Raw genomic sequence first — 19,875 nt, 5'->3', positions numbered from 1 at the left:
AAACAACTATCTTAAAGGTAGAGGATAAGTAAGAGACACTGGGTCCTAAAGATTGCAGAAGAATCATGAGAACATTTGTCTTAGAAATCAGCCAAAGGGCAACAGTTTCATTAAAGGTAAAATGAAGCAACCCATTAGATTAAGGAACTAGGAAGTTGTTGGCTACTTTAACAAGGCATTTCATTTGCTGTAGACTGGTGGAAATGAGAACTCAGTAGGTTAAGGGCAAGGTAGAAAATACATAGCTAGTTTGTGTAAAGAAAGATAGGATCCTAAACAGGTAGGATTTTTCTTTCTTCTGAACCCATAACAGGTTCAGAAGAAATTCTAAAATATTCTTCTTTTGTGCAGTTTTCTGTTTTCCTCTACAAATGCAAAAGTTTTTACGTTATCTGCATATGTGTTTTTGAAGTGTACGACTTAATGATTTTTAGTATATTCACAGATTTCATGCTACCATCATTACAGTCAATTTATGAGCCTTTTCATCAACCTCCAAAAGAAATCCTTAACCATTTTGCTCTCACCTCCTTATGCCCTGAACCCTAATCTAGCTTGTCTCTACAGATTTCCCTTTTTTGGGTATCATCATATGAATGAAATCATATGTATGTGGTCTCTTGTGATTGGCTTCATTCACTTAACATAATATTTTCAAGGGTCATCCATGTCATGCAGCATGTATCAGAACATTAATCCTTCAGTGTTTGCATTTTTATTCATAAAAATATGTAACAGAACCATTCATATAATGGCTAATGAGTAAATACTAATGTCAGTGTGGTTTACATAGTTGTAGCTAATGTTAAATTTTGTGAGAAAAACGATTTGCCTGATGGCTCTGTGTTCTCTCAATGAAACACACTATTAATTGCCAGACATAGGTGGCACAAAATTAGTAATAAGTCTGGCAGATTTCCACTAGAACTTCAGAGCATTCTAGATGTTAAGCAGATTTATTTTGAATCATACTAAAATCTAGTCTACATTTTATTTCAAAATGTTTCTTCAGGTCCTTAAATCTTGTTCTCATCCCAATGAATAAACTTAACTTCAGGTATTAAATAACCGTTTATCTGTAATTCCTGTTTTAAGAAATACTTTCAAAAATTGTAATAAATAGTCATTACTAGATTAGAACCCAGGAACCTGCAGTTGCCCAAGATAGAGATTACACTCACTGACGTGGTTTTTATACGTGTTTTTGTATTGATTTTATAACCATTTTCTGTAAATTCTACAATATACTGAAGAAATATGGACAGTACAGGCAACGGTGTCACTAATGGAGGGGAGCAGCCCCATGGATCAATTCTAAGAGTATATGTTTTTAAGTAAGCAGTTTTGTTCTGGGGAACATCATGCAATTGTTCTGTGCTTGAAATATTTTCTGAGTTTACTTTTATTAGAGGTAATGTTTAAATCATCATACTTCTTGCCTGTTGCAGATATTTGACCCCGTTCATATAGAACACTGGGAAGGGGATGGTCAAAGCAAGCATTCTTGTTTTCTTCTTTTATTTGCCACTTGTGTACCAGCACATACTTTCTCAAAAGTCAGTTCTGGTATAATGACTAGAACACTAATAACAAAAAGATTATTGTCCCTTCATTTTAACTTCAGGTAGTTTATTGGTCAATTTGATTGAGATCTTTGTTTTTCTTATATATTTCTTTAATAACAGATAGCATGTATTGGTTTCTTTTAAAGATTATACAATGACAAGTTCTATGTGTGCCTATAAGTTCATGTGCTAATAAACCTATGCCATATGAAAATTAATTTATGGATCTGTTAGTTTGAGTACTGTATGTAATGATTCTGTAAAGGATTATTAATTTTTGACTTATGGCCATTATCAAGATATCTAACCTTGATGACAGATTTGAAAATTTGGAAACTTGGACTAAGCTGTAGCAGATACAAGGCAGGAAGTGTAAATCTTGAGAACTTAGAAAGGCTATTTTTCTAACAAGTTTTACTTTTTGCTAACTAAAAATTTAGTAAACTAAGTAGGGGAACTTAATTTAATAGTATGTAGTCCAGGTAATAATAGAAAATCCTCTGCAACCCATAAATCTACATATAAAAGGGGAAAAAGCCTGAATTTGTATCAATTACTAATAAAATTGTTAGGTTTTTGTTTTCTTTCATGGAGACAACAGAAATTTCTTTAGAATATTTCACATATTGTAGGCTTGCTGTTTAGCTCAAACAGAGGAACCAAATTAAATGCACAGTTTCATGAATGCTTATTAAGTTGCCTGCCTCCGATTCCTTTTTTCCCCCTACAATAAGTGTATAAAATACATTAGAAAATTTTACCATGTCAAGACAAATTGACCCCAAAAAACATTAGAAGAAAAGAGTCTTAACATTAAGTAAGTCTTTTTCAGCGAAAACCTTATGAAGTAAATAAAAATTTCCCATCCTCCCCTAAAATGTTAAGGAAAAACATTAAAAGACATTGGTAAAATAATCTGATTAATTTATTCCACTCAGATAGATTTGTTGAGCTCCTCACTATAGCACAAACAACTATATAAAAGTAATTGTGATAAATACTCTTAAAAGGTATGAAAGAAACAGGTTCTAAAAAAGAATGTAAGAAGCTGTGCTAGGGACTTCCCTGATGGTCCAGTAACTGAGACTGTGCTCCCAATGCAGGCAGCTTGGGTTCCCTCCCTGGTCAGGGAACTAGATCCCACATGCTGCAACTAAGACCTGGTGCAGCCAAATAAATAAATGTTTTTTAAAAAAAAAGGTACTGGGCAAAGGAAACAGCATGTTCGAGGAACCTGTGAAAGGAAGGAGCTTGGGAACTATAGCGATAAGCCAAAATGATGAAGGTTTGGGGAGAAAGGGGCAGGAGATGAGGCTAAAGAGATAGTTGAAGGTCATACCTGCCTTGTAAGGCACATTGAATTAGTGTGTGTGGGTGCTCAGTTGTGTCTGACTCCCTGTGACCCGATGCACTGTAGCCTGTCCAGCTCTGTCCATGTGATTCTCCAGGCAAGAATACTGGAGTGGGTTGCCATGCCCTCCTCCAGGGGATCTTCCTGACCCAGGGATTGAACTCGTATCTCCTGCATTGGCAGGCAGATTCTCTACCACCAAGCCACCAAGGAAGCCCCATGGGCCATGTTACAAAAGATGTTCATTTCTAACCTAAGAGCAATGGGAAACCTGTGATAAATATTTATCACACACCATGACATGTCTTCACATTTGTGTTTTTAAAAGATTGTTATGGATGTTCCAGGTAAAACAGATTTGGAGGGAACAAGGGAAGATACAGGGAGATAATATACTACTATCATAGAGGTCAAGTCACAATCCTGAATACTTGGATCCAGGGTATTGGCAGTGGAAAGAAGAAAAATAGATCAAATATAGATAAAATTTGCAGTTGTAATTAACTGCATGGGAGGATTTGGAAAAGCATAGTAATAGGCAAAAAAAGGTACTTCTAGTACAGTATGCTGAGTGAAAGGTGGTGCCACTTGCTGAGGTAAAGTATACTGAAGGAAAAAAATTGAATGTTGCCAAAATTTGTATTAAAATGTAATCCTGTTCCACTTCGGGTTTAAAATCACCACTTACGCATGTTATTCTCTTGATTTTTTTCAATTGATATAAAAACATGTATGGTTAATATTAGTCAGCTTTATAAGACTACTTTTGCAACATAGATCAAACTCAGGGCTGATGTATAGACTTTCAGGCGACTTAAGCAGGGGAAATAGAGGACATACTTTCCCCTTAGAATCTGAGAGGGATCCACTATGTAGTGTTTATTTGAGAAGGAAGCATTAACCTCTTGGCCTAGTTTTCTTGATTTATAAAATTTCAGAAACAGAAAGCTGCTTCTGTAAAGCTGCTTCTAGCTCTGAGGTTCTTGAGGTTTGTTTTTGTTTTGTTTTTCCCACACGCACATGAAATTTAGTGACCACAGGAATACTCTCTTGAGCTGTGTTCTTGGTGTGTGAGCAAGGAGGTCCTTCGGGGAGTGGTACCAGCAACTTGTTTTGTAAGTGCACTAAATAGGACCCTAGTGGTCTGAAGGAGCACGTGCAGGTGCTCCCTAGTGTCCTTATTTATTTTAATATTGGAGGTATTTGGTTCACTTTGGTATTTTATCAAAAAAATTCCCCAAATCTTAAAAATGTATTATAGTGATTTTTAGAATAATTTGAAGTCTTCTTCCTCTGAGTTAGGATTAGTAATATAGTTCATACTTCTCTGCTGTAGTTCCATTTATATACTAGCATTGGATTCCCACTGGAGTATTCCTGTTGTTACTGGCATTGCATGTTCTTTAGAGTACTGTTTCTATGGAGTTGAGCATGGTAACAAAGTCATGAGCCTACCTAAAGATGTCTGTTTTCTTGCTGCTTCTTACTTTACTGAGTAAGGGATAAAGACTAATATTCTGTTATAATCCATGTATTTGCGAAACAGAATCTAATATAATACAGTAGTACTTAACAGATCAAGATAATGTAATGATAATTTTGAAATTGGATGGTATTCTCTCTACATTTGTGTATGTGTGAAATTTTCCATAAATTTTTTTAAAAAGTCATCTTTATTCTTTTAAAATATTACTTTTTTAGAAAGCATATATCAAGTGTGTAATGTTCTTCAGTGTACAGGTTTTATAAAAAAAATATATATAGCCCTGTAAATTCAACATTTATGATTATTTCAGTGTTAAGTTTTATGATTTTTCATATTTTGTTTCAGGGACAGAATGATGCTGTTGAAATTGGAACAAGAAATTTTAGATTTCATTGGTAATAATGAGTAAGTCCTGACCTTTAACAAGAAAATAAATTGTCATCACAGTTATTGAATATCTGCTAAATTAGTCTTTCTTCTAATTCTAGGTCTCCCCGTAAAAAATTTCCCCCAATGACATCTTACCATAGGATGCTCTTGCACAGAGTCGCCGCTTACTTTGGATTAGACCACAATGTTGATCAGAGTGGGAAGGCTGTCATAGTAAACAAAACTAGCAATACAAGAATGTAAGTATCAAGAAAGGTTGTTATATGTGTGTGTGATAATTCTTTATCTTTCTGTAACATCTTTTATCTCAGGTTTTCCACATATTTTAGCAGCCTGCTTCAGCTTTGTGATGTATCGCCTTATGTGACAGGTCTAAAAAATACACTCTGCTCACGAGATGTAAAATGCACCAGTCTGGACTGAAATAAGACAGGTGACTGAAATGAGACAGGTGAATGAGGATTGCTTTTTTAAAAAGAAAGTAGGAAAACCCTCAAAAGTCATGATGTCAGTGATGTTTAATAACTGTTTTCTTATGGATTTTAAATTAGTACAATTTAAATAGCTACGGCCAACTTCAGGCAAATTTAAAAGGAAAAAGCAAACTTTAAAACGCTTATATTTTCACTAATTTTCTATCATTTCACTGTCTTTTCCACCTCTATTTTTGGTTCTTTTCTTCCACAGATCTCAGGACAGTGGGACTATTGGTTGGTTAATCCAATATTATCCATAATATTGTGTACCCTTCTGGGCTATGTATGACTTAGTGAGCAAAAAATTTTAAGAAGTAAAGAGGAATCATTTGCTTTAAAAAGTGTTAGCTTTGTAGTATGGTAAAATAGATAATCAGTGCTGATATTTGGGAGCAAAAGGCACAATGCAGAGGCACCTAAAGTTATATGTTCACAATACCTCTTTTGTCTATTAGTAAAACTAATCCTAAAGCAACCTGTTGAGTTCAGCTAAAATTCTTCATGGTGATCTATCAAAAGAATTTTCCATATTAATTTCATATGTGACAGCAGTGGATCTGTGAGCAGCAGTCAGCTTCAGATGCCATAAATAATGCTTTTCAGTTCATAATTTTTCTTCCTTCCTTGAAGCTAGACTTCTCAAGGTTCTGTCTATTATGAACCATTTGGTTTGTACAATTACATTTAATTCATTTATTTCTCTTTTGTTATAATGGTCTTTACCCTTGTAGCTATCATATTTGTTTGCTTGAACTAAGTTGGTTTTCTTCCATTTCAAATAGTATTTTGTCCAAAAGGTATATTTATTGGTGGAAGCTTGTATTTTTTAAATGATTGTTACTACAACTAAAATTAAATTAATGAAGACAGCTGTCTTTGAAAAGGATCCCGTGTTTCTTCAGGGATTAAGTTTTACCTGCAAATGTGAATCTGATTTAATTGTCTACTGCCTATCTTTTAGTCTTTTTTAAATATCTTTTAGCTTTTTCCTAGTTAGTTATATCATGACTAAGGTGGGACAGTAACTGTAAGCTATGAGCTGGACTGAAGGTGAATAGAAATCTACTTCATTTAACCAATACCTTTCAACATTACTCAGAGCTGCTGGATACCCAAGCACGTGTTCATTAGCAGGCATTTTGACTAACATTTCGACTGGTGACTCTCTAAGGTTTTCAATGCAGTGTAACCTCAGTTATTTGAATGCTACACATGATATCAGGGTTCTCTTTATCCAGGTAGTCAAGAGTTTAGTTAAACACAGATGTTTATAATGTATTGATACCTAAAGAAGAATGGATCAATAGCATAATTATAACTAGACATTTCAGATCATTGAAGTTACACTGTATTTTTATTTTTTTCTTCTGGAATATGAAGAAGGATGTAAATCAGAAAACCTTAGAGAACTGCTCCACATTGAATAAAAACAAACTTGCCTTTTCCTCATAGGCAGATTACCCGCTCCAGCCTTGAACCAGTGGTGTTGTGGATGTCAACAACCCGGTGTCCACTGGGGTGTCTCATTGGAGCGGGAAGTTGGCGATTGCAGGGCAGTAAATTCAGGCATCTATAAAAGACAGAGGTAAGACAGTCTTAAGGTTAGCTGAAATGCCTGCTAATGCTATTTGGTGTGGGAATCCAGCTGCTCTTAGAAAAGTTGCCAGGCTCTTGGTTAAATCTTACAGTCATATTGGAATAACATCTCTCACCCAAGTACAAACCGCTTGAAAAAGAAAACGTGATTTTGAACAGCTGCAAAAATAGTTGATATAAACCAGTGGGGCAATCATGTGACAAATAACAGTATAGTGCCATTGTCAGGATTAAATAGATAATCTTTCAAATTCCTTAAGAAAGCAGTCTTTTTCTCATCAGTTTGGCCATGGAATTTTTCTTTTTTTTTTACTCTTTATTTTTCTCTTTAGTTCTGTGTATAGCTCTATGTGGAGATATGTTTGTTTCACATATCTAAATATATTTTAAAATAAAGATTTCTTCAGCTTACTTAGATAATTCTCGTTTAAAATCTTTGCATCATTTGACAGGCTGTAGATACAGTACTCTTAAAAATTCATTAAGTTAAAACAAATATTCAGAAGTGTTACTTAATTACTATGTATAATGAAATATCTTACAAAGTTTGCTGAAGATATCCTTACTCAGGTTTATCTGGTTTAGAAATTTATTTAAGGTACCCATAATAAATTATGTGACTACATAATATATATTTTAAGTATATATAAAAAATTGCTTAGTTCAGTTAGCCTTTCTTTATTGCCTATAAATATATTTTTTATAGATCACATATTTCAGTTTTATAATAGAATGATATTAAGTCTCAGGAGTGTTGAATGAATTAATTTATTGTAGCTGAGAATATATATCAGAAAATGAAATCTTATATGATTATAATTTTCCAAGAGCAACAGCATTCCATCTGTTTTCTGGATCCCGGTAGAACTTGCAGCATTTCCATAGAGGAAAAACCAATCAGCCATGAAATACGTTGTTAAGAGTTCATAATCATTACTTTAAGTCATAACATGAACCTTCAAAAAACCTCTTTTTAACCTGTTTCAGTTAATACGAAACAAAGATGTATCCCACTATAATTAAGAATACTTGGTAACTTGGTAGCATTTTGAAGTAGTCTCTTAAGTTTTATTAAATTCAACCACAACATATTTGGTTATGTAACATCAGAGCAGGTACTGTAAGAGTGTAACATAAGATACTGTGCTATACTTTTTCCTTTGTTCCAGAATTGTTTCTTTGAGTTAGAGGAGGCAATGCAAAGAGAATAGACAGGCTTACATACCAGGGCTCCAACTATGGCTCAGTCATTTCCTTGCCCTCTGATCTTGGACAGTTGCTTTAGTCATTTGATCCTCAGTTTTGTCAGTAGTATTTATAATAATAACAAACGTCTACTGTTTACTGTTTTAAGTCCTGGTCATCTATTAATTCATCTTCAGAACAACCTTATGAAGTAGGTAGACTGTAATGAGGAAAGTAGGGAAAAGAAAGGTTAATAAGTAACTAAAGCAACTAAATGTTAAAGCTGAGTATTTGAACCTAAGCAGTCAGATTCCAGAGCCCACAGTGTATTTCGTATATCCTTTCAGTCATGACGTGGGATAGTTAACGTTTTCTTATAAAATTATTTTTGAGGAATAACTGAGATAACATAAGTATCTATAAAAGCACCAGTGAGTGAGAACATATTATTTTTACCACTTTTCATAAAATGTAATATTTAACTGTTTTATGTTTTGTTCCCTTGGTTTTTGGTTTATTTTTTAGACCCGATCAGAAATTTACTGAACATATTAAGGATGATAAAGGTGAAGACTTTCAGAAACGATACATCCTCAAGAGAGATAACTCTAGCTTTGACAAGGATGATAACCAGGTAACCTAGCACATTTGGAGCATTTTTACAGATGCTGGACTTATCCTGGCAGATCATTTCCCCAAGATTAATTGTTCTCTTTTCTTTAGATGAGAATACGTTTGAAAGATGACAGACGAAGCAAATCTATAGAAGAAAGAGAAGAAGAGTACCAGAGAGCTAGAGACCGGATATTTTCCCAAGATGTATGTACTGACTTATATTTAGGTCTTCATGTTTAAATATATGCTAATTGCCTATTCACTCCTCCCTTAATCTATTGATCATATTTACTTTCAGCTACATTTGTTACATATAAAGTCATCTTTTTAGAAATACTATAGTCTTTCCTATTCATGTTAATGATTTAATAGTTTGTAAAATACTATATTGCTGCAGTTATGTGTACTTTTCAAAAGTTGGAAGCAGATCAACTAAGAAGTAGTACTTTGGACTGAGTATATAGTTTATATATTTATATAGTATTTTTTTCCTCTCACAGAATGGAGATTTTTGTAATATTGGTCACTATCTACAAAATCATGTGCCCTAAATCCTACTTGCTAGTGGGCTTTTCTTGATAAATAACTTGTTTCTTTTAAAGTAAAGCTAATTGATTTTTTAAATTAATATTTACTTTCCACTTTTATGTGATTATATGGATCTTTTAAGTGGCTGCTTATTTTACACATAGATTCAAGAAGAGAATCAGTTTGGTTTTACCAGTATCTGCTCTATGCAGTACTAGGATATAAGATCTGCTCTATGCAGTCAAGGATATAAGAATATATGTAATTTGTGTTAATACTTTCAGAGATAGAAATTTTCTCTGTATTAAAAAAAAGGAAATGACACTAAAGTCTAGACTGTCAGTTAAAAGTTTATAATATTCAACAAATCTTATTGATCACCTGTAGTAGGTACTTTGCTGGGCACTAGATAAATGTATCCATGCACATTTACAATAAATTATCTCCCAAACAGCCCTATATGCAGTATCACTGTTTATATTCACAGATGAGGAAACTGAGGCTCCAGAAGTCTAAGTAAAATAGACAAAGATCATCTAGCTAGAAAATGGCAAGATTCACCCTAGGTCTTCTCAGGGCCTAACCTAGATCTGTTTTCCTCTGTAATTGTAAGATGAATGAGGTCTCTACCCATGATGAGTATTGAGATAATGACAATACAGTGTGTAATTGGTATAGAAACATGAAGGTGAAATAGGGAACACAGTAGAGATGCACCAAAAACCAGAACTCTGGAGTGAGAGGAAGAGTTAGCTTCTAAGAGGAGACCTGAAGGATTGAAATGTTCCATGTCCAGGGTCAGCATCTGCAGGGGCCAGAGATAAAGGAGAGCTAGACTCATGAGGAACTGAAGAATTCATAATCCACCTGGATTATGGCCTAGGGGGCAGGAAATGAGGGACGTTTCAATTGGAGAATTAGTAGGAATCTTATTTCAGCTTGATCCTGAAATCTAGTGCAGGGAGTTGAGTTTTTAGCTAGAGCAGGGTTCAGCAGACTTTTTCTTACGGCGCAAATAATGAGTATTTTAGGCTTTCCTACTATATAGCCTTCATTGCAACAACTCAAAACTCCCATTATTAATACAAAAGCAACCATAGACAATATGTGAATGAATGAACATGGCTGTGCTCCAGTGAATCTTTATTTAGAAAAACAGATAGCTGACTGTAGTTTGCTGACCCCTGTGCTAGAAGATTCGGCTTCCCTGGTGGCTCAGAAGGTAAAGAATCTGCCTGCAATGCAAAAGGCCTGGGTTCAGTCCCTGGGTTGGGAAGATTCCATGGAGAAGGAAATGGCAACCCACTCTGGAATTCTTGCCTGGAGAATTCCATGGATAGAGGAGCCTGGCAGGCTACAGTCCATGGGATTGCAAAGAGTCATAGACAACTGAGCAATTAATACTAAATACTAGAAGATCAGTGAGCTATTAAGGAGTGGAAAGTCATGATCAGAGAGGTTTCTATGGCTTTTGCTGTTTAAATTGGATGAAAGGAGCAAAACTGATAGCTGGTAAACTAGAAGACTTGTAATTAATACAAGATGCAAAAATGATGGCTATCTGAGTCAGGTTGTTAGCACTGGGAGGCTTTTGGGTGTAAGCTACATTGAGGCATAGCTGCTTGTTCACTGCTACAGCTGCTGCCAAAGCAGAACTGATCAAGGTATTTGTTGAGTGAATAAGATGGAATCTACAGACGTGTATTTATCTTGAATATTTAACAGTGAAAATGGGTTTACTTGTTGGAAACAGTATTTGAATTTCAAGTTACTTTGTACAACAGAAATGCATTGTTTCAAAAACATGTGTCTGTTAAAAGTAAGCATAGTATCTCCAAGCCAAAAAGATTTTTCATTATCATTTATTTGTGTACCTTACCACCATGTTTGATTTGAGGACCGGGAGTAACTATTGTTATTTTAATTAATACACATGATTTTTGTTGTCATCATTGGTTTACAGATGGCATTATTTGACAAATGCTCAACTTTTTATATCTGTTCTTTCTTTCTAGTCCCTGTGTTCCCAAGAGAATTATATTATTGACAAAAGGTGAGGAATTTAACATTTGTTTTGGTAAGTGTCTGACTGACGCTAATAAAAGTAAAAATGTTTTATTAAAATGCCAACAGAATCCAAGACGAGGATGCTAATAGCACTCAGCAGAGGCGCCAGATATTTAGGTATTGGAAGCATGTTTTCATGCAGTACAGTATTGAAAATTGAGAGCTTTTTTTTTCCTTCATAATTTTCCTTTTTGTCTCTATTGGCTTTTCAAAGTTTTATTTCTAAATTACAGAGTTAATAAAGATGCTTCAGGAAGATCAACAAATAGCCATCAAAGCAGCACTGAGAATGATTTGAAGTACTCTGAACCACGGCCCTGGAGTAGCACAGATTCAGACAGCTCTCTCCGAAACTTCAAGCCTGCTGTAACCAAAGCCAGCAGCTTCAGTGGAATTTCAGTTCTGACAAGAGGTGATAGTTCTGGAAGCAGCAAAAGCATAGGCAGGCTTTCAAAAACAGGTACAAATATCTGTTTAGAACTGTGCAGTCAAACATTAGTTTCCATAATGTTGGCTTGGCATTTATCATATGGCTTCTGTAATTATCCTTAAATAAAAGATTCTTATCAGCAGTACATTGAGCACCTCCAAAGTACTTATAAGGTAATATGTGTATTGACATTAGGATTTATTCTCTGTGAGACAGATTCACAGACATCAGTTAAAATAAGAATCCTCCACTGTGATGTAAACTTAAATCAGGTTGGTTAATGAAATGTCATCTCTTGTTTAAGTGCCTTAGGTGATTAGAAATCCTTCAGTGCTTAGTTATAGTTAGAAGCTGTGGTTTCTCACGTAGGATTAGTTAACATTGATTGCATTTTTAGCTAATACCATTATTAGCTGAAATTCAACAACTACTATCATATTATTGTTTGCATTTCATGATAAAGTTCACTTGCTGTTCAAAAAATGTATAAAATTGCTGAGACTTTTTGAGAAATTGTCAAACTAAAGAAATGTAATACAGTATAATTATTATAGATGAGTAGAAATTTCAGTAACATTTTCATTCTAAAGCTTCTTTATTTTAGATTATATAACTTTTAGGCTCATAGCATTTACTCTTTTCACTTTCACTAACTGGCTTCAATACTAAAGAAGTTTATGTCTCTTTTAGGATCCTCATGGATCTTTATTTTTATCCCAAAATAATCAGGAAAATCAGAAATGGCACTCTCCTTATCCTTTTGGGTACAGCCTAGACATACAGTTTTACAGATAACAGTTGAAGGGAGAGGTGTAAATTTGAAGGTGACAGTATTTTTTAATCTCTGACTATATAACTGAGTGCTTTAAATTCTTAAGGTTTTTGAATTGCACTTGTCATCTTTTTAACATATAATGTGGATGTTTAAAATGTCTTAGTGTATATGATATATCACCAAAGAAAGGTAAGTTTTATTAATGTAAGAAATATGCATATGTACCAAATATGCATTTATTTGATAAATGATCACTTAGTCATCAAGTCGTCATAATAAAACTACTCATGTGTCCTGAGAAAGTCATTTAGACAAACAGCCAAATCAAAACATTTTAAGAACATGTACTATTTATAATCTATATTATCTTCAGAGATGAAAATAAGTATATTTATTTTTCATATAGTTATTGGAAACAGTTATTTTGGCACAATGTAAAATAGAAGTTATCCTTCAGAGAAATCTATATAGTGTATCATATTTGTTTACTTCTTTCATGAAAAATTAATTCTCATAGACTCAATTCTGTTTTTTAAAACCTAATTAACCTAATTCATCAAAATCTTTCCGTTTCTTCATTGTTTCATTGTCTCCCTTTAGCCATTATACATCAAATTAGTTTATTAAGTATAGTAAAAAAATTTAAGCTAGTGTTACAGGGGAGCCTGGTGAGCTTCTGTCTGTGGGGTCGCACAGAGTTGGACACGACTGAAGCGACTTAGCAGCAGCAGCAGCAATATAATTACTTGGAATATTTTTATTCTATCTTTGTCCCTTGCTGTGATAAAAATTAAAAGTTGACTGTACATTGTAGGAAGATGCTATGATTATGAGCTGAAAATGAAAGTATGCAATGAAACTTGGCAGTTGTTTCTCTTGGTATTTGGTAGAGAATTTACTGTTTTTGTTATTTCCTACACTACTCTTAAATCTTTCTGTGTTCTTATAGATGAGGGGTTTCTGATATAAGAGGTTTGGGCATTTGGCTGTGCTAAGTTGTTTGTCCTGGGGGAATATTATAATCTATATATTCCTAGGTGTTAATGTAAAGGTAAAAATGTATATAACTTTGTCCTTTTGGGAATGTCGGTAATGTGTTTTTTGTGGCTGTCTGTGCCTGATATTATTATAGACTTGCTTAAGTTGCATGCTTTGGCTTTGACTTACCTGACAACTTAATGTGATAAGTCTTGGTGTATTAAACTTATTTTTGGTGGGGAGGGAAGGCAAAGTTGTACAGTAAATCAAAAATAATTCATGCTTTTATGTGTTAACTGCATGTTATGCAATGTGAATTTTATTGTTATGTATTTAAAGCCTGCATCTTTATATAAGGTTTTAAAAACTCCCTTTTTTATTACTCCTCCCTAGGTTCTGAGTCTTCTGGTAGTGTAGGGTCATCCACGGGCTCGCTCTCACACATCCAGCAGCCTCTCCCAGGTACAGCTCTTAGCCAGTCTTCTCACGGTGCACCTGTCGTCTATCCAGCTGTCAGCACTCATAGTTCTCTTTCCTTTGATGGTGGCCTAAATGGGCAAGTTGCATCTCCTAGCACAAGCTTCTTTTTGCTTCCCTTGGAAGCAGCAGGCATACCACCTGGCAGTATTCTGATCAACCCTCAAACAGGTTGGTATCCAGAAAAAGGTTTATTTCAGTTGAGATGTCAGGAGTTATCTGAAAATTAAAGAATGTATATTAAATGTATTATCTGTATATATGTTGTCAGCTTTTTATTTTTCATGAGTGATTAGCATTTTCCCTACAACTTTATTAAAAACAGTTTATGCTAGAGAATGTTAAAAGACATGTTTATATCAGAAAATATTTTTCTCCTTGTGACATTGGTGACGTTGTCTTTTAGGTCAAATCATGAAACAGTTCATTTCCTAGAAGTGCAACCACCACCTTTGAAAGAGCTTTATTCAAAAGAATTTTATCCTGGGGAAAATAGTATACATTTCATGAAAAAGGAGAACATTAACAACTCTTACTTCTTTTATAATGTAGTGAAAAGACCTATAAGTAATTGTCCTTATGAATATGGTAATTGCTTTCTACTGAGGAAAAGCTATTATAAGCTACATCTTACTATTAATGAAAAAGTAGTCATTGTTAATTAATATTGACAACACATTGTTTGCAGTTAGGAGGTAGTACTTTGTGTTTATTGAGTGTTTACTCTGTGCCATATACTGTGTTGTGCTTTATGCCGTATACTGTGTTGTGCTTTAAATACATTACATATAATAATCCTGTTAGGTGAAATCTACTTTTACAGATAAAGAAACTGAACCTCAGAGAGATTAAGAAACTGCAGCCATTATATATGTTAATTTTTTTTCTTAAGTCAAGAGAAGTCTTGGTTTATAATCAAAACAACATAGCCCAATCATATAGTTAGATAATAAAAACAACCTTAAGCCATTTGTTAACCTTCCTTAAATATTCACAGATTTAGCTGATGTGGTCAGACTAGCATGGTAGTTGTTGGTCAAGGTAGATCCAGATAGAGGGTCAGGGTCTCGGAGTGTTCCTGAAACTTTCCTTTTGTTTGTTGTAGAAAAAACTTTGGCTTGGAACATGTTACCTTCAGATCTCATTTGTATCTTTTGTTTCTAAGAAACAAATTAAATTAGCATAGGAAACTGACTCCTAAGAAATTCAGTTTTGGTTTATAATGGTTATCTTTTTATATTTTAGGTCTGTTATGTAACTAAACTGCCTATTTTCCTGGAGCAGGATACAAGATGATTTAATATTTTACTATTTTCTATTGTTTTTCATTCCAAACATTAGTTAATATGTTTTTGGAAACATGAAAGTGTAAATTGAGTAGGAAATTATAAAGTGAGAAACTAATCAACCTGAAATTGAATTGTATACTTAATTTTAAATTAGTCCAAAAGTGACCTTTTTTTGAGAAAAGCATTACAACACATCCAGCTTTTTTCAAGCAGTCCTTAAATTATGCTGAAACATACTTTCATTCAAGTCTAATCTACCATTGTTTTAAAAATTAATAAACAATCCACAAATTCCCAGCATGATTTCGCTTTAGTTCTCTATATCCATCATATAAATTGTCAGGATATTAACTGATGAAAATAATTTGACTTTGGAGAACTTTTCCCACTTGATCGCAATGGAACAATATATTCTTCTCTCCCAAATATTATCTTATTAAATGTCACAAACTTATTTTTAAAAAAAAGAGAGAATGTTTGGGGGGCTATTTAAGACACTATTATTCAGTCAAATTTCTCTTATTTTATATTTTTCCTATCCTAAAAGGGTATCATAATCAATGATCTCTTTATTTCATAATTTTTTTAACAGTACAGTTTTTTTTTTTTAGTCATTCAGTGTATAGTATGGAAAAATACTAATCTTTGAATCTGTATGTGCATTGAGAAAAAAGTCTGGAAGAAGGTATCCAAATTAACTGTAAGGTTATGGGGAATTTATTTTCCTTTTGATCTATATTTGTTGGTTATTTTCCCACAATAAAAATATTACTTCGTGTAATAAAAAGTTGTTTAGAATCTATGTGTAGAGAGTTACTTAAAATATTCCTTCAGTAATTGATAACCAATAAGCCTCAAAATCAATACTGAAGTATCCTCTCATTTTATTTTTTGCCTATGAATAAAGCTCACTGAAATCAAAAGGAAGTTATTTTAGGTAATTATTTAGTTTTAGATTATTTTCTAATTTTAACAAGTTAGAATCTATGAAATTAGGACACTGCCATCAAAGCCACAATTTGAAATTTGAAGTTATCAGCCATTTAATTTTCATCAGGTTTTAATCTTACTAGTTAAATATATGCAATGTGACCTATATGTTAAATATTTCCCATCTAACAGGCTAATTAATGGATTTCCAGTATCCCAAAGTCAAGTTTTGTTTTGTTTTGTTTTTTCCCTTCAAAACTGAGATGTTACACAATCCTGTAACTCAATTCCTTGAGCAAGGGGTGTTTGAGAATTAAATTTTTGGGAAAATACTGTGTACTATAATATAATCTGAGTGGATTCTGGAGTGACAGCACCACAGTGAAACACTGCAGCAAAGTTTTTGAATATTTACTCTTAAGTGGGAGATACAAAGACTAGAAATAGCCTTATGTAAAATCAAACTTTGCTTTCCAGGCTAAGAAAAAAAAGCTTTGGTTTTCAGAAACTTGAGGCCTTTGGAATTGTGAATAAGGATTGAACATGTTATAAGCTGTTTGTAGAATGACCTATATTCAGTCTCCATTGTAAGTGATTTTTTTCCTTCGTTCTTAAAATTTTCAGGTCAGCCCTTCATAAACCCAGATGGGAGTCCAGTTGTGTATAATCCTCCAATGACGCAACAACCAGTTAGAACCCAAGTGCCTGGACCTCCACAGCCACCTCTGCCACCCCCACCACCTCAACAACAAGCAGCTAATCACATTTTCTCACAGGTGCACATATCCACAATTACATAATGCTAAGTTCATCTACCTTTGCATATTTGGGGCTAACTTCACTAATTATAACTGCCATGGCCCAAGTAAGTATCTCTTAGAACTTTAATGTTCTCCACCAATGATGTCCCACTCACTGCTCCTAGGGAGAGGTTAACTTCAAGGGCTTTTCTGCTAAGGGAAATTTTTATCTCATGATCCTGTGTGGTGAGTATTTTATCCCTGTTTCACAGTAGCAGGAAATGGACAAGAGGAATCAAAACTAAGATTATACATTATTCCAGTGAACAAAGTGAGTTGTTTTAAAATTCAACAAATCAATCACTTATAAGAAACTGAGTTGTTGCTTCAAGGTACTCTCCATCCCACCTACCCTATGAAAAATAAAGACAAAGATACTTGAGTCAGAATTATCAAAAGCACTTTTAATAATACTTTGAATTTGTATAAATGTTTAGAGTTTCCACATATATTTTCACATTCAGGCTTTTCTTCTAGAGATGTGTTACTCGTTCTTACTGGACTTGATTATTCCAGTGTAAACTCATACTTTCATTCTGTCTTTTAAAAGGTTGTGTAGCATGTCAAAGACAGTTTGCACAGTTATTTGCACTTCTTTTTCTCTGGAAGACAATCTTAAGTATTCCACTAGTGAGAACATGGAGAATATTTTGTGACAGAAGTACAGTGGTAAAGTTGAACTGGAGAAGTTTTATTAGTTTTGTTCACAGCTTAAATTGTTTGTATTACAGGAGTGAAAAATGTATGAGCAGTTTGATGAAGTTATCACATATTTTTTAACTAAATAATTACTGCTCTGGCAATTAAGACTCCTTATTAGGCAAGGCAGTTTCCCTAAAGTTGGACTTGTAGGTTTTTTAACTTCCCAACCTCATTTGATTACATGCACTCAGGTAGATATTAGACACAATAAAACTCCCTCACTGTCCTTTTCTGTCTTGGTTTCATTCAACTTGGTCTTGAAGTGTTTCTCTTTAATCTGCCATCACATGGTCATCTTACAGTGCTATATATTTCATCAGGAGTTTTACAGGGTAGATGTTCATTTGATTTAATTCAGTGGAAATAGTCTGGCAGCTTCAGAAAAAAATCCTAAGGTTTGATCTACAGTTGTATGTTTCAGATTATTATCTCTTAGAAAAAGCTTTGTCTGATTTAGTTTCAAGAGACAGTCCTAAAAGATATAGGCAGCTTACTTTAGAAACGATGTCTTAGACTATAATTTGAAATCTTGGGGTATGTATCAAACTCCATGGCTGTTCTTCCTGGCATTACTTCAAGTGCTTCTGGTAATTTTTCACTGAATACAAGAATAGAGAATTGATGAACAAATGATACTCACTAACGATCTTTTGCACTGAGATAATCCACCCATGAAATTTCAGCTAACCAAACAAAATAATGCCATGATTTCCAAAGCCTTCAGATGGGCCACATTCTTGAAACCAGTCACTTTAAGTGAATGCTGTTTTGCAGCCAGTTGCAACTGAAGTAGAAAAAAAGGACATTCTAAGGCTTTTTCTTTTCTAAGAGTTGTCAGAGTTTCACTTTAATCAGCCAGTCTCCCAGCCCACATTTTTCTCATTACCACTTGACATTCTGGCAGACATAAAATCATACCCTTGGTGTTCATATTACTCCTCTTTCTCTTATTCCCCAGCAGACTAAAGCTTTTGTTTCATCTGACACTTACATAGTAGGTTAAGTTGTCTGGAAGAAAGTTGTGTCTTTATGGTTGTCTGACTTAATAACACATTGAAGAGCTTGTACTTTGTAGTTTTAAAGCTACTGCACCTCATTTGGTGTGATACATGCTGTCATCCATTAGGAAGCTTGCTAATTTCTTCTCACTAACCTTCAAGAGGTTAGTGAGAAGTCAGTGGCTACTCTTTAGATCTTTAAACTTTTGCTTTTTTTTAGTACTTTAACTGTAGATTTTTTGTGTTTTGTGTATGTGTGTAATTCTAAACTACTCTAAGCCATTCATGTTTTAGAAACTTGATTTTGTGGTGGAAGGGCAGCTCAGCATTATATGTCTTAATCATAGGAATTTCTTCTTGTCTAGTTTATTCCTTGAGTAACCCTATTTGGTTAATTTTGCATTTCTAAAGTATATTCCATGTACTGTAGCCTACCAGCCTCCTCTGTCCATGGGATTCTCCAGGCAAGAATACTGGAGTGGGTTGCCATTTCCTTCTCCAGGAGATCTTCCCAACCCAGGGATTGAACTTGGGTCTCCCGCATTGTAGGCAGATGCTTTACAATTGTAGTCAGACGTCTGAGCCACGAGAGAAGTTGTTAAAGTATACTCTTCAAAAGTATTGTCCAGAGAGAGATTCAAATGTTAAATGACGGTATGCAGGTGACTTAAACAGATTGTCACCTGTATGCTGGATTATGATAGTTATTAAACCAATATGTATATTAGTTCTTTGTAACAAACTACATAAAGGTAAGATTGGGAAACTAATTTGCCTGTCAGTAGCCAGGTGTATTCCCTAAAATTTAAATATGATTGAAACTTCTTTCATTTTTTAATAATACCTGTGAGTACCCTTGGGAAACGTAAAACTTGATTTTTTTTTTCCTGATATGCAGGAGTATTTTGTTAGTAAAATTTCAAAGAACTTCAGTGGATCTTTGTACAAGTTTGAACTGCAAGGATCTGCTTATACACATTTTTTTGTTTTTCCTAGCACGTACATACTACAGTATACATGATCTGTGATTATTTGGATCCATGGACTGGAATCTGCAGATGTAGGGCCAGCCATGTTATACCCAGATTTTTGACCCTGCAGAGAGTCAGCGTCCCTAAGCCCTGAGTTGTTCAAAGGCCCAGTATAGTTTCTCAACTTCTAATATTCTTTCAATAAAAATTTTTAGTTAGAAGAAAACTGTATGTATCTTCCTTATATAGAAGAGATCTATTTGTGT

The 19,875-nt window shown here is 34.1% G+C and overlaps 1 protein-coding gene across 21 annotated transcripts in view; it reads left to right on the top strand.

Moving 5' to 3' along the window:
* Positions 1 to 19,875, top strand: part of R3HDM1 (R3H domain containing 1) — a 163,114-nt gene that overhangs the window by 92,191 nt on the left and 51,048 nt on the right. For 18 of the 21 annotated variants that reach the window (XM_027561880.1, XM_027561810.1, XM_027561919.1 and 15 more), the window contains 9 exons: positions 4,748 to 4,807; positions 4,891 to 5,031; positions 8,575 to 8,683; positions 8,773 to 8,868; positions 11,208 to 11,245; positions 11,326 to 11,376; positions 11,493 to 11,719; positions 13,836 to 14,090; positions 16,763 to 16,914. In XM_027561880.1, the coding sequence (XP_027417681.1) occupies positions 4,748 to 4,807; positions 4,891 to 5,031; positions 8,575 to 8,683; positions 8,773 to 8,868; positions 11,208 to 11,245; positions 11,326 to 11,376; positions 11,493 to 11,719; positions 13,836 to 14,090; positions 16,763 to 16,914 (1,129 nt within the window). The remainder of the gene's footprint in view (positions 1 to 4,747; positions 4,808 to 4,890; positions 5,032 to 8,574; positions 8,684 to 8,772; positions 8,869 to 11,207; positions 11,246 to 11,325; positions 11,377 to 11,492; positions 11,720 to 13,835; positions 14,091 to 16,762; positions 16,915 to 19,875) is intronic. The other 3 variants (XM_027561906.1, XM_027561829.1, XM_027561899.1) reach the window with 1 other exon arrangement.

This window comes from Bos indicus x Bos taurus, chromosome 2, assembly GCF_003369695.1.
Source record: "Bos indicus x Bos taurus breed Angus x Brahman F1 hybrid chromosome 2, Bos_hybrid_MaternalHap_v2.0, whole genome shotgun sequence".
NCBI classification, from domain to species: Eukaryota; Metazoa; Chordata; class Mammalia; order Artiodactyla; family Bovidae; genus Bos; species Bos indicus x Bos taurus.
Note: the sequence above shows the minus strand (reverse complement) of the source record. Positions and strands in the feature narration are given on the sequence as shown.